General features: G+C 37.3%; 1 protein-coding gene across 1 annotated transcript in view; it reads right to left on the bottom strand.

The window, feature by feature from the left end:
* Positions 1 to 626: 626 nt before the first annotated feature.
* Positions 627 to 15,453, bottom strand: part of galnt18b (UDP-N-acetyl-alpha-D-galactosamine:polypeptide N-acetylgalactosaminyltransferase 18b) — an 82,847-nt gene continuing 68,020 nt past the window's right edge. Inside the window, 6 exon segments of the mRNA XM_020938800.2 lie at positions 627 to 927; positions 2,148 to 2,312; positions 4,582 to 4,677; positions 6,840 to 6,977; positions 8,333 to 8,414; positions 8,416 to 8,516. Of these exon segments, the coding sequence (XP_020794459.2) occupies positions 781 to 927; positions 2,148 to 2,312; positions 4,582 to 4,677; positions 6,840 to 6,977; positions 8,333 to 8,414; positions 8,416 to 8,516 (729 nt within the window). The 3' untranslated portion in view covers positions 627 to 780.

Genomic DNA, 15,453 nt, shown 5'->3' with positions numbered 1-15,453 from the left:
TGGTTGAATTTGCTTCATCCAAAAGTTAAGGCACATGCTTCTTTGAGGGCTTTCTTTTTGCATATATTAAAATGAGTTGGTGTGGGATGTCCTTTTGATGAAAGTGGGTTGGCATGTATTTTTAATGCCATGGTGTGGTGCAGATTGTGGATGGTAATGAGGACTGGCATGTTGAAAACAGGCTGCTGCACTTGTCTCCTCCCAGGTGCAGTCAGCACTCAAATAGGAGCTCAGCTGGTGCCCTGTGTTTGTCTCAACAAACTGGATACATCACCTTTCTGACTCTTTGTCTAGCATGCATACATCACAAGTGACAGCGGAAAAATCACATGTACTCAGGGGTTTTGATTTTTGATTTTTATATTTTACAAACCTGAAGTCTGTACAGGTACATTTAGAAAATAATATTTTGTTTTCTGGTATATTCCAACACTTTCCCATTTTATTACACCCTATAAACCTGAGACACTATGAAAATATTACAGCAGATAGTGTCAGAGAGCTTGCTACACAGTAGCAAATATAAAAAAGTACAAAATCTTATTGGACCCTTTAAAGCGCCAACAATAATCTGACTAACTATAAGAGACCACCATTTCAAATATGGCGATAAAATGTCTGCCTATTATGGCTGAGTAGGCAAAGTAAACTGCTTAATGATGATGCTCTTCAGGAGACATCCGGGTGCTTTGCTTTGGGCCTCTTTCACTCTCACACAAACACTTGTGCAGTCGTGTGCAGCCAGGACGGGCACAGCTCCTTTGTCCCTTTGGCAGTCCATCATGAAGAATTGCTAAACAGCACATTTGTGATGAACCATTTCTGTCCAGTGCATTTCTGTAGAGCCAGCTGGTAGCCAAACTCATTGTCGCTGCCGGCGACGAGCTCCAGGCATCTCTTTGATTTCCTGTTCTGAATGGGTCCTCCCTGAAAAGAGCAGAGACGCAGGTTAGGAATGGACTAGATCCTGCAGAACAATTTGTGCATTTTTAAATCCACAGCAGAGCAGGTGGATAAGGCAGTGAGCTCCTCAATTTACACACTGCATTTTAGGGGAAGTCATACAGCATCCTCCCAGGGACAAACGGATAGCTTTAACACTGTTTCAAAGAAAACCGCAAACATAAACAAAATCTGAACAAAACAAATGTGAAAATAGCCAATGGGGTGTGTTGTGCTTCTAAGTGAAAGTGCTTTTAGAGAGATTTGGAATGCTGGTAAATCTTCCAGTGTACATTCACAATGCATTATTAAGGAGACAAGAATTCTTTGATTTGAAGGAGATCAAAGAACTTGCACAACTATTACAAGGTAAGAAACACATCTAAAAGAAAAACTCTGGTATGCCATCTGTTCTTACAATCTCGAAAGTGCAGGCATATAAGAAATAAAAGTAATCCTTTCTCATTGGAGGGGCTGGTCAGCTGAGACAGAAAAATGATCTTTATTTTCCGTATAGATAACACATCGTTAACTCTTGATGAGACCACACGACATGGCAGAAGCCAGACAAATTAGCTCTATTGATGGTTGAAGGATAAAATCCGATATGTGCTGATGGTTTTATTATAGCTCCCACTGGCTCGGCGCACCTTTCCATGAAGCGCATATAAGACTGAGAGGATTAAGCCTCTCTGTTGATTTTGTTTGTAGCTGTTGCTTTTGTGAGACACAGCTGTATAGTTGTTTGAAATGATTTAGGTATTCGTGTCTAGGGCTTTTCTTTTGGTCTCTTATAAATACCGTCAACAATACTTTTTTAATAAAGGTGTAGATGGATGAGGAATATGGTTGTCTTATGCTGAGAGCATAATAAGGGGATTTCCTTTGCCACACACAGCGTTAAGTGCCTAACCTTTCATGTCATGTTTCCCCAAATTAAACATATAATTAATTACCAAAAGGACACCATTATTGACAACAGCATTGAAGTTCTTTATCGAATGTTGTTAATTCATTTCAGCCACTGTCACAGGGTATATCACAAAATGGATAAAACCTGCTGGCACTGAGCACTAATGAAGTAAACCATTTTGTTTAGTGACTCTTGAGTGAAGTAAAGTACCTGATAAGCAGAAGCTCATTTACATTTAAATTTTTGACATAAACAAAAGGAAAAAAAATCTCATATTTGAAAATGAAGTTACCTGAGTGAAGAGCCAGTGCAGCTTCATGCGTTTGGATGCGGCGTAGCTGCATTCAATGAGACGTGCTCTTCCGTTCACGTCCACCAGGCACTTGTTGTCGTCATCATCTACGGTGGGACTGAGCAGCCCCACGTGGAGCTGGTGCGCACTCGTGTAATACACATTCTGAAAAAAACAGCACAAATGAACGGGTTAGCCGCAGGGACTGACATTTAGATAATGACCCCGTGCAGCTGCAGGTAATAAAGCATGTCTCTAATATGAGCTCAGGGCTTGTCTCGAGGAACAGACACGCATTACAAATACATTAGGCTGATTTATGCTCATTATATGCATGGATCAGTATAGACACACAAGGTAGGGATCAGGAATAAGTGGAGAACAAGGTGTACAAAACAATGACTACATGCACCAATCAGGCATCATCACCACCTGCATAGCTGCTTAATATGTAGCCTCACAGGCAATTACTTATTTTGTATTTTGTATTTTTTGTATTCAGGCTTCTTGGTTTCAAAACCACCCTTGACCTTATTGGCAGTCTTCAGCAACAACAATGATGAATTAGTGTTATTGCTCAAGTATTATTCATTTTCTCTCCACTCTCGGTTATGGTAGACTACTTTTCTGGCCCCAGCTACCCTGGGGTGGAATGACATTTTGTTTTCAATAAAACTGTTTTATATATTATATATATATATATATATATATATATATATATATATATATATATATATATATATATATATATATATGTGACTCACAGAGCACTTATCCAAACTGACAAATTATGGATTTTGTCATTTCAATTGGACTGGATAGTTATTTATTGGCTGCAGTCTTTCTTCTTTTGTTAAGCATAGCCATAATTCTTCTCACCTCCCTCACAGCAGACCTTTAACTGTGACAAGTGTGATTTTTCAGCACAATGCTCATTTCTGGAGCTGTGCACGTAGACGGTGGTTTGGCTTTCAGCTGTAAAGCCTATATCAGAAGGTTGTGTTTGGGTATACATAGCTTACTGTATGTTGCACTAGTCTGCACTGTAATAAAAATCTGCTGCTGTGGGATCAGATGTGTTTTTCATTTCTATTTCTGTGAGGATGTGACAAGGCATATTTCTTTGATATGTGCAAGGATCCAGGGTTTATTGACAACGCCACAGAAAACTAAAAATAATAATAGAAAGGAAATGCAGAGGACCTCCATAATCTTGTTAGATGCTGGTTCTACACAAATCCTTTGTTTGATTTTCCTGGATTTACTAGATCAAAGCATAACCATATTATAATTACATTTTTTCATATTGTTTGGATCAAGGCAAAATCTCTTATTGAGGAAAGTGTGTTGATCCAAATTTCCCATATATGCTTACCATGAATTTACATTTATAGGTAAATATTAGCAGTGTGAAGACCGATTTGAATTTAGAAGGATTAAACCAGATTATGCATTTAGTCTATAAAACAAGTTTACAACTGTCAAAGCAAGGTTAAACAATGTGTGAAAACAACAGTCTGCGACATAACAGGATGAGGGATCGATCGGAGTGGGAAGAGGCCGTGCAGCGAAGTAAATGATAATCAAGCCCCTCTGATGCTGCAGCCTTTAAACAGCCTGTTATTGTGGCTGAGACATATCCTAGAGCAGCAGAGGCAGATCGGCCTTTAAAAGCTCTGTTTAATGTGGCTGCTCAAAGTGACACACTTAATGAAAGTAGAGCAGCAGTTGGCAGTGTGGCGACAGCTGAATCGTTCACTCTGTTACGCCTTAAATATTCTGTTTAAATTAAAAGCAAAACTATGGCATAAACATAACAACAACACTTTTTATAAAGTGGGTTGTTAACTGGCTAAAGTTGAAGACACACACTGAACTTCTGAAAGAGAGTTTCAAATACTAATTATGACTTTTACTGGAGAAAATGTGAGTAGTGCTGCAAGATTAGGAGAAATCAAACCAAAATTGTGATTTAAATGTTTGCAAATCACCAAGGCTGCAATTATAGACAATACTTATAGGCAGAGAACAAAAGATCTCATCTCCACAAGGTGTTATTAAGTACAAAACCTGTAGTTTGCAGTGTATCTCTACAAACATGAAAATATAGATGTAGTTCAGCATATCATTTTTCACTCTGCTTTCAAATGATTAACACATTTTTAATGTGCACTGGGAACTGAGTCTTGATTTTAAAACAAACTGCAAATCCAATGTGTTGTCAGAAAAATCACAGTGAGATATTTTAAGATCTCTGAGACAAAAAGTGCTGTATCATAAATAAAGTCACTTTTATTGTGAAACAATGCAGACTTTTCTTAGTCCAGAGCAACAGAGATGAGTTATTTTATCCTGGAGTAAAAGGCCACAGGACAAACCCAGTGATATATGAAGAGTGCCCTTCAGAATAACTCCAGAGAGAGCTGTCTCTCACCTGCGGTGTCATCCCATGACACAGATACAGGATGGGCACGTTGTCATTGTCAGGACCTTGGTCCAGGCACAAATCGATCTTCAGAGAGTTTTTCAGCTGGAACACAAAAATAAGAGCAAGATATGATTCAAATTGGTTTAGATTGGTTTCTTTGTGTGTGTGTGTGTGTGTGTGTGCGTGCGTGTGTGTGTAGCTTTTATTATATTGTTTCTACGTATTTGACAAAATGTTAACAAATATTTTCTTCAGATTGTTAAAAAAAAGTGAGAATTAAAGTCATAATCAAAGTCAAAGCAATTAGTAAAATACAAAAGGAGAAAGTTGTTGGCTCAGAGCAATCACATTTTGTCTGATTAAATAATGAAGGAGGCTGAATCAGTCCATCAATTCACAAGAGCAATCAGTCTCAAGTGAAGTATATGACAAGTACCAAGTAAAAAACTGAAGACATAATAGACGTATTTTTTCAAAAGAGTCAAAAGTGTTTTAGTAAATTGCTGTGTTAAAAGTTTCCTTGCTTATTGCATCTTAAAATGAAAACTTCTGTTAAAAAAATGTAAAGGCACAGTTGTTAGGAGAGATTAATTTCTGATTGTTAGAAGTGCTATGCCCTTTAGGAACTCTGTTGGATTGGGGTGAGACTGAGGTGAAATGTTGAATTTAGAAGAGCACAGCAGGGGTTCATTCAGCTCTCTGTTGTCTCCAAACATGTCTGTCTAATGCTGCGTGTTCTCACTATAGCAGCATATCAACTTGACTAAATATGAACTGTTATTAAAAAAAAACACACACTGCTATTCCCATAATGAAAACACTTCCACAAACAATAAATGCCTTGTGTTTGTTTAGCAGAAGTGACGGCGCGATGACCTCTAAAACTAACCAGCTCACAGCCCTCAAACTCATGCAGTAAATATAGAATAATGAGGTCAAACACCTCGGAAAGTGAATGTAATGAGCCTGGCCTATTTCTCCTCTGCATCCCTCTGCTCTTTGAGAGTTTGTGATCAGCCTTTGCAAAGCTGTGCCGGATGATACTGCAGTGTGTCTCTGTGTATTAGTGTGTGTCTGCGTGATGAGAGGTAGGAGGACCTGGAAATGAAGAACAGGAGTGGGCAAATACAGGCACTGGCACGAAGGCCGTTGGCTGTCACCTCCACTGACTAATGCACTACAGCACAAAAGCTCCAAAGCGGACCACAATACATATGTTTAGAGTGAGGCGCTGGTGGGGCTACTACGAGACAAATGTCAATAAATATGCTGTCGTAACTTTAAAGGGCCCATATTATGCTACTTTCTGATCTGTTATAATGTTGTTTCCTCATCACAAACATACCTGGAGTTGTGTTTTGTTTCATTCACACATGTCTAACACACAAACCCTGTATATTTAGGCTGTGTTCTTCTCTCAACACTCTGCTGCACCTTGTGATGTCATGTGTCAATACAGAAAGTGCTCCACTGTGTTAAACTCCAAACTAGGATCATTTGAATTATTTTAGTCCTGGAATTACCAGTCTCTACTGAATAAAAGGTTAAAGGTAGCTGTTAACTTGAAAACTATCGCTTCATGATGTCACACGTTGGAACAGATCATTTTGAGCTTTGGAGATGTAAACAAACTAATAATAACAGATTACTCAGACATGTATGAATGACACAAAACACAATGCCAGGTATGTTTTGAGGAGGTAACAACATTCTAACATGGCTTAAAGCTCACAAGACTAAATTCTGTGTAATATAGGACCTTTAAGCTCCAGACAGGTAAGGTGAATAACATGTGAAGTTTTTAAAATAATATTATTAAAATGGTATTGAACAAGGACTTGAACCATATCAGGCAATTTCTAAAACAACTTGTGAAATCAGAATCAATGTGGTACAACTCAACCACCAAGAATCTTCTCTGTTTTGGGCCTGTCAGTATGCTAAATATGTGTAATACAGATCTCTACCAGTTTTGAAAATTGCGGTATGGGGTAGCAAACAGTGTCTGGCATAATTGGCTTTTTGTGTGTGTGTGTGTTATTTTTGTGGTTGAGTATATGTTATAAACAGTTCTAGTAGAAGTTATCCATGAATAATTTAACTTCAAATTCTTGGAATGCTTTCTGTCTTTCCATGATTTTATGTGATTTGATTTGATGTTCCAGACCATCTTTCTACCATCAAATTTGTTTTATATTGAGATATAGAATATAGACTGTGGTTCAGCTACATTTTTTTTATCTATATAATGAGGGTTTACTCACCACTCCGTACGCAATGGTGTCACTGTACATTCTCATCTCAGGGTAGATGTTGACCAGATACCATCGGAAGGTTTTACACTGCAGCCTCTTCCTCAGGGCTTTCCTCTCTGAGATGTCCCCGATATCTATCCCCGAGTCCTGAGAGCCACCGCACACAGAGGGGAGGAGAGTAAAAGGAGGACAAGACATACTGCATTGGCATAACTGAATGTACTTCAAACCACTTTGTATTTTATTTTTTCAAATGAAAGTATTTACACAGATAGAAGTAAAGTGGCACAGTTATGGCCAGAATTATTTAGCATTGTAGTAGTTATGTTGACAGATCATTTTCTGCTAGTGATAAATCAATTGCCCACCAACCACAAGAGTTTCTTCTGGATGGAAGGTGAACCCTCAACCCTCTTCAGAACTTCAAATGCCAAATTTACCACTTACCTGAAAAATCTCTCTCTAAGGTGAGCACGGACAATTTTCTCTTACTTTTGCTTTATGAGGGTGAGGCTAAATTTCATGCTTCTTGAGTACAGACCCTGTTAAACGCCTCATTATTGACTGAATGAATCGCCTGCAGATGTTCAACTATTCATAACCTGGATTTACATATTCAAACAGATTATGCGGGAAGGCAGGAAAAACATTTGATTTAGCCTTTGAGGTATGCAACGTTTTACATAAAACAACAAGATCATTTCCATGTTATTAAATCCCTTAGCTCAGGAAGGCAGTGGAATCAAATCAAATATAGTTTATAGTAAAAATACTTCTCCTATTTGATTTATTCAACTGCTGAAAAATAATCAATGAGGCATTGAAATTAATCTGTTTTTTAAAGATTATGGTTTCATTATCTTTATCTTGGTTTAAGCCTTTTTTTAGCCTTATAAAGTATGTATTTATTCCAGTGCACGTTTTTAATTGAGGCCAGAAAGTGTTGAGAAATGATTTTGTGTCTGGTGGTGGCCCGGAGGCCTGATTTCACTAAACGTCTCTGACAAGAAGAACAGATGAGAGCGGCTGACACTGGACCTCCTAACATTTAGATTTTTAATCCTGCAGATTTATGAGCCATGCTGCTGTGTCTGTTGTATTTTAATATAGGCTTTTGTGCAACATTTTCACATACTGTTTCTCGACAGTGCTTTCTTTTCAACAATATAGGCACAAGTCTGGAGGTCGAATGCTGCAATAATCTACATTGCACAAACTTTTCGTAATTTTTAACTAAAAGTTCTGAGGGCAAATTATTCATAAAAAATTGGCTGTTCAAAAGAATAATACTCTTACTAAGGCCATCACAGCCCACATTTTTCATATTATGAATAATCAATATAATTTAGGGCAACTGACATTTAATAAATTAAATGCATGCAGCTCCATTAGAAAACACAAGGGATCATATTAGCATTTAGCTAATTTGTTTTACTTGCATAAAAGTTAAATTGTAAATAATACATAATTCATAGCAGTAGAGTCTGTGTACACTGTCTGACCTCCTGTGGTATGTTCCAGGCCATGTACACGTGGCTCTTGAACTCGTCCATCCAAACCTCAGCCACTCTCAGTGCATTTCGCCACGTGTGACGTCAGGTCCTCTGTGTACGGTTTGTGAGCGCGCTCAATGTGCGCGATACGGGAGCAAGGCAGGACCTCCACACTGCCCCCACACTGCCACACCTGACAAGCAGAAAGACAAATATTGTATAAGGTTACTCAGCTGTAAGCCAAATAATGTTAAGTCTCTTTACTCTACTCTGTAATTTAATGAGAATATTAACATTTGGAAGCTGATTTGTTATTTGTTAAGCAACACATTAATCAGCAAAACAGGAATGAAGACTTCATAATGAACACATAATTAAGAAAGATTCCTGCTTTGTGTATACTTAATTGGTACCTGAACACTAGCTCCTAACCTAGTTACCAAGCCTAAATCATTCTTACTAAGCTATTTGTTCATTATGAACTGTATTTATTAATGCTTTATTAAGTCAAATTAAGGTGAATTTATTAGTTGTACTGATGATTTATTCACTATAAGCAGAACTGACATTATTAAACAAGGTAGGTTATAGGGCCAAACAAAGTAAGCGCAAACACAGGGTAAATGAGCTCAACTATATAAAGCGTGGCCTTGGTTCTATACTAACAATATAAACACAATACATTATTTTTCATACAAAATACAATTGCAGATATGTCTGGCCTGAAAGCATGGAAGATAAGCGCACACAAGACAGAATACATGAGCAAGAATAAGAGAGACCCAAGAGGAGTGGTGAGGTTACAGGGAATAGAGCGGGTACTTGGGGTCAATAGTCCAGTGCAGAGGAGAGTGTGAACTGGACGTGAGGAGGCACGGGCAGCAGGTGGAAAGGGTGGAAATAAGTGTCAAGTGTGATAAAATAGTTTTAAAAAATGAAAGCTGTGCATCCCAGTGGTGAGACCAGCAATGCTGTTAAGAGAGGAGAGCATTTGAGGTAGACTGGAGGTAGATCTGATGTTGAAGTTGAGTTTAAAAATGATCATTGCATTAGAGAAACTGCAGTGTTGTAGGTAAAGATTAAAATCAGATAAAAACATGTGCTTGCTTGAGTAAAATGTAAAAAAAAAAGTCATAATTAGCCCTTTTGTTATGTTTTGGTCTCAGTTTAGGTTTTTATTTTGTAATAGTTTACTAGTAAATCAAGACAAGTCTGAAAATATTGCTTGTTATTGAATATCAGATTGTTTTTCATATTGTGCAGCCCTAGTGTGCATAAATGGCTGTACAATGTAGGGAAAATGCAATGGACGGACTATGGTTATTCCTGTGACATTAATCTTAAAGGTCTCGTATAACGCTATTTTCTGATCTATGTTATAATGTTGTTTCATAAAAAAAAAACATACCTGGAGTGTTTTGTTTCATTCACACACAGAAACCACTCCCTCCACTCCTTTCATCTTATGATGTCATGTGATAGAGGATGTGCTCCACTATGTTTTTAAACTCCATACATCTTCACTGGAATTATTTGGATGATTTCAGCCCTGGAATCGCCGATCTCTACTGAACAAAAAGGTGAAAGGTAGTTGTTAACTTGAAAACTACTGCTTCATGACATCACAAGGTGAAAAAAGAGTAGTTTAAGCTTTGGAGATATAGACAGACTAAAAATAAATTACTCAAACATAAGAGAATGAACCAAAACACAACTCCAAGTATGTTTTTGATGAGGTAACAGCAATACATAATATAGGACCTTTAACAATACAACAATCAACAGAATGCTCCACTTTTAGATATCCTCTGCCAAGTTTTATAGTTAAATGTGTGCACTTTTTTGTTCTTTTTCAAAATTATCACAAAACTGTTACAACCTGATCCAAAATTTTGAGAAATGGAGTGTTAAAAATCTCCATGGTACAAGCTCAGTCAGTCGTGATGCCATTGGACTGTTATCAGTATCAACAAGTCACGCAATGCTCTTCCTGCAGTGTGCTATGTCCCTATAGTGAAAAATGTCAAGGTCCTGCTGCCAAGAGGGAACCTGAGTCTTAATGACAAAAAGCTACTGGCTGTAAGTCCCCACATAATGAAGACCTCTGGGAACCTAACCAACTTGGAATCGTGCAGGTATGACTGGAGAGAAGAAATATGCACCATCAACAATACAGCACCTTGGCATACATTGCAGTGTCTACGTCTTTGCTTTAATTTTTAAATTTGTACTTGATAATTATACAGACAAATATAAAAGTGCACTTGTTGGGGGTCCGTCACCTGCTTGTTTCTATGGATATGTTCCTGCTCTGCCTGTATTGTTTCACAGTATGACATTAAACAGCTCTAGCTTACGTTTTATTTTAGTTACATGTGGTTTTACAGTTCAAAAATTCTGACTGTAAGCGGTGTTGCCACTCCATAGAGCCAACCTGTAACTTGGTCTGGTCTCCATGAAGATGGAAAGCTTTAATACAATACTGTGAAACATTCCAGACAAAGCAATAACATCAAAGCATTTGATGGACCCTCCACCAGAAAAGTTACACAATGCTCCTCTAACAGATCCACACAGTTTAGCTTTATTTGATTTAAAAGAATCTGACTCGCAACATACTAAATGGTAAAATATGTAATGCTGATGTAAACAAATAACTATTACAGCAAATGAAAAGCGGCACAGAGCATGTTTACATGTTCACAGTGAGAAAGCACCAGAAGATCTGTCATGAGCAGAGAGGGAGAGCATGCAGAAATAAACTGCACTTTGCTGCTGTTTGAATGAGCTGTAAATCGGCATGCTGTGCTTTTGTATGGAGCTTAAAAACACAGCTGACGTCTAAGCAGAAGCAACATAATTCATGTCATGAATACAAAAATACTGTATTTAAAACATGTCTTTAATCATCTTTATCTGGATGTAATGTTTTGTTACATTTTAATTACAGTACATACATCATGCCATTTTGTTCCCATACAGCCCCATCAAAAAGCCTGTGTTTTTGCTACCATTGCTTGCTTTGTTAGCGACCAAGATTAAAAGTCTTGTTTTGATTGTGTTTTCAGAAAAGACCGGTAATTGTGTTTCTACAATTATGGTTCAATTCATTACCTGTATTTGTAATTTTGCCATGCAGGTAGAACAAAAAGACTACTGTATGTATTCTGGGTCTTCCGATAAGATATGACCAAAATTAATTAGAAACTGTCTTCACAGACTTTCAGCAACTATTACCATGGTTTAAAATCATTTACTATGGTTAGTTATAATAAATTATCTTAACATGAGATATGAGGTGCTATGTACTAAAAAAAGGAAAATCCAAAATCAAAGTTGAGACAATGTTTAGAGAATTTGTTCACGGACCTAAGGGTCGAAGGGTCAAATCCCACTTGGACCAAGTTCTGTCGCTGCTTACAGTTTTGACAAGCCTGTAAAGCTCATTGCAAATCTATTATTCTCCGTGTGCACTATGAAACTTGTCTGGTAGGGGATTTGCCATCTGGTTGTCTCCATGGAAATTAAGTCATTAAATCATTAACCTACCTGTAATGTTCTGCAGTATGGCATTAAACTGTTCTACCTCCATGGTGAGAAGCCACCATGCAGGCTAATTTACAGGTCAGATAATAATAATACTACAATAATAAAACAATAAAATAATAATAATAAAACATCTGCAACTGAATAAATGCAAGCTAGACAAGATTAATGCCATATTGTCGAATATTCTAGACACACCAACATGTCCACGGACACAAGCAGATGACAGATCCTCCACTAAAAAGTTACATAGTATGCTTTTAAATAATTCAGTTCCAGAAATCACTAAAACAAAGTTTCAGATTTTTAATTCTATAGAGTCTGCAGGAGTGTTTTTTTTTTTTTTCTTTCTAAAAAGTCATTAATCTAGATATTCTTCTGCAGTATAATTATTACTTTTGAATGTGTGTGGTATTGGGCTTTTTTCCACATTTATGATTTGTCATGATCATTTAGACAAGATTAACTTACTGTCCACATTTGTATCTTAATGGTTATAAATTGGTCACGTGGTGGTCAGGAAGGACTGTGGCCTGGATTTACAGTAAGCAGAACATGAACCAGGCCAAAGGAGTCTGTCTTGGGATAGAAACACTGACATTAGCCGCTTTATGTGACAGTAATGGGCCCCAGGCTGATTAAAATAAACACATGACTTTGGAGAATTGTCGTCAGCGGTGTCAGCACTTTACAAAGCACTCTGGGTGTATTAAAGCTCCTAGCCTCTCTCCATTCATCACTGTCAACTTTGAGAATCCCACTGAGTTTTAATTGTCTGATGTTTTTTTCAATTAATTATGAGGAATTGCCTGTTGCTGTCAAAACAAAAAGCTCCCATTATATCTAGCTCGAAAAGGCATCCATTTTCGAAAGTAGGATTTTCTACAATAGATACGTTTTCATGGACGATCAAACCCTCCAGATCATTTGCATATTGCGACGCAGACTGTCTATTACTCATAAAGTGGAAAGTGTGGCTCAAAAGCTCTGTGGCAATATAAAACCAATATTATCTTTGGATGAGAGACTGCTATGTGCTTTAAAAACTGGCAAAGAACTTTTTTATATAAAGCTGGCGAGATGAAGCGCACTAATCAAACAACAGTAAAGCTCACCTGTCTCCAAAACAAGCCCATATGGAACACATTTACAAAGTACATTCTGGTACAAGCTTTGATATTCAGTTTATTGCTTGGGATCAAATGACAAAAACAAATTTAAAAAGTAAACAAAGAGCTGTGGGATATCCCAAGAGGATGCTTGGTCAATACTACACACTTTAGTATATGGTGGCCAGATTTTCAAAATAAAAAATAGGACACAGCCGAGTTGGATTGGTTGGTATAAATAAAACTGTGACAAGAGCACGTAACACTGTCCATTCTCCCAGTCGTAATCTGAGGAACTTCTGTTAGTGTAATTTTTTGCCTTATGGTCATTTTCAATTACAATTTTGTATATTTTATCTAAACAAATCAAAATATATTGCCTGCTTTACTGTTGGCGTGTATCAGATTGGTCAAAAATAGGGACACCTGGGATATTTCTTGTATAAAACTGGGACAAATCAGAGGATTTGGATAAAGCTGCTGGGACAGGGAACACTGCCACAGTATCAGTATTTTGAATGAACCATGTTTAGTATTTAGCAGCTTTAAAAAAATGATGACAATCCCATTGTACTCCCATTATAACCCTAACTCTAAGCAAAATGCTAATCAATACTCGAAACTGTACTCACTAGACCAAGAATTGATAATGAAGAAAAATCACACAAAAAAGACAAAATTGAACTGTTCCTGAATGTCTTGAGCCTAATATTAAAGAAACTATTATTTTGTGTTGACAATTAAAATCTACTATTGAAAAAATACAAGTAATACTTTATTGATTACAAAGGAAATTCAAAGTTCTGCATCAGCAAGATAAATAAACATTGTAACATAGCAGTCCATCCTCATTCATCAGCTATAGGGATGCATTGTACAGAGTGTTTTTGTTATCACCATATGGAAATTGGTGTTGATTATCAAAACCTTTTCCTTGGAATCATGACAAGACTATAGCCTAAAACTCAAAAGTTCTTATAATGTTATGTTATTAATGCTGTGATAACCGTGGAAAAGAACATCTTTGTGCACAAAACAAACAAATACATAAAGCCTCTGCAGCAGTGGCATTATTAAAAGTCAGGTCCTCACCCTCCAGGTCTTTCTTCACAATCTTAATCGAAACAATCTCACCTGGGACATCAGCACTTCTCTTTTTCTTGTAACTTGAAACTAATCTTGAAGAAAATGCCTCTCATCCCTGAGCTCCCAATTGTATCACATTTCAATCTTTTGAGCAAGTCCTTTTTGCAAATATTTCTCAAGACTGATTTTGCTTTTGCAGTTGGGTTATTTTGCTGAGAGTTTCAAACAGATGCAGTTGCTTGTATAGATAAATCAGCTCATTTCGTTTCACTGTGAGCTATAGCTTGATACAACTAGAACAGCTTTATTTGTTAGTTGTCATTAGTGGCTACTCATCAAAGTACGCAGGACTCTATGAGAATGAATATGGCAGTATTGAAATTGTATTACGTTTATTTAATTTGATGTGTCAGGAATACAGCTAATTTTATGCCTGCTGGTCTCCATGGAGATGAATGCTAACTGTCATGCTGTGGAACATTCTAGGCAAAGAAATAACATCTCCCTGGAGACAAGTAGCTGGCCGACCCTCAACCAGCGAAGTTACATAGTGCACCTTTACCTTACATGCACTGCATGTGCTCAACACAACATTTTGCACATGTAAAATGCAGTTAGTGTCAAATGTGACACTACTGGTAAAATAAAATGTCATCACCACACATATACACACAAGTGAAGTGAATAAATGAGCAGTACAGGATATTTTTTGGGTTGATTTAACAGTCCATTTACGTTTTACAGGCATATTTTGACACATTACTGATGGACTGTCATAATATTGTCACCGGGATGATAATAATAGTAAAAAGATATTTATTTCTGTCAGTATAACCCACCCACTGTGAGAGTGATGGGTTGTTTGCCAGTAAATCTCGAACATACCTGAGATTGTTCATCATCCAAAATGCCAACCAAATTGTCCCTAAATTTCCCTAATTCCTTTCCATCAGTGCATAATCATTACTGTTGACATGACATCATCATACTGTTTCAGGCTTTCAAATTTTTGCTCACTTTCAGTTTCACGTCTCTGTCTGGGCTTTCCAGTGCTATCTTTAGAGGCTTGAGTCCTGCACCCTGCAGACATTAAAGCATCTTCTTACATGTTTCGGTTTAAAAAAAAAAACAGCTTTGAGCCTCTTTGAGTCGTGTCAGCAACAACACAACCAAAAAGTTTAAACGGGATCAGAGAGTTTAAAAATGTCAACCTATTTTCGCGGTCTAGTTCTTGCACATAGGTTACATAACGTACCAATAAAGAAAGCACAAATATCACATATTCCATACAAATCCATGACCACAAGCCATGGTGTGCTTACGCACTTTGAAGATGGCTTGCCATTGAAAAATCATGATCTTGCAAGGTATGAGTACATCTTGCACAAT

This window comes from Boleophthalmus pectinirostris, unplaced genomic scaffold, assembly GCF_026225935.1.
Source record: "Boleophthalmus pectinirostris isolate CB_2022bp ecotype Guang Dong unplaced genomic scaffold, ASM2622593v1 HiC_scaffold_19, whole genome shotgun sequence".
Classification (NCBI taxonomy): Eukaryota; Metazoa; Chordata; class Actinopteri; order Gobiiformes; family Gobiidae; genus Boleophthalmus; species Boleophthalmus pectinirostris.
The sequence above is the reverse complement of the archived record's forward strand: the minus strand, read 5'-3'. Positions and strand labels throughout refer to the sequence as shown.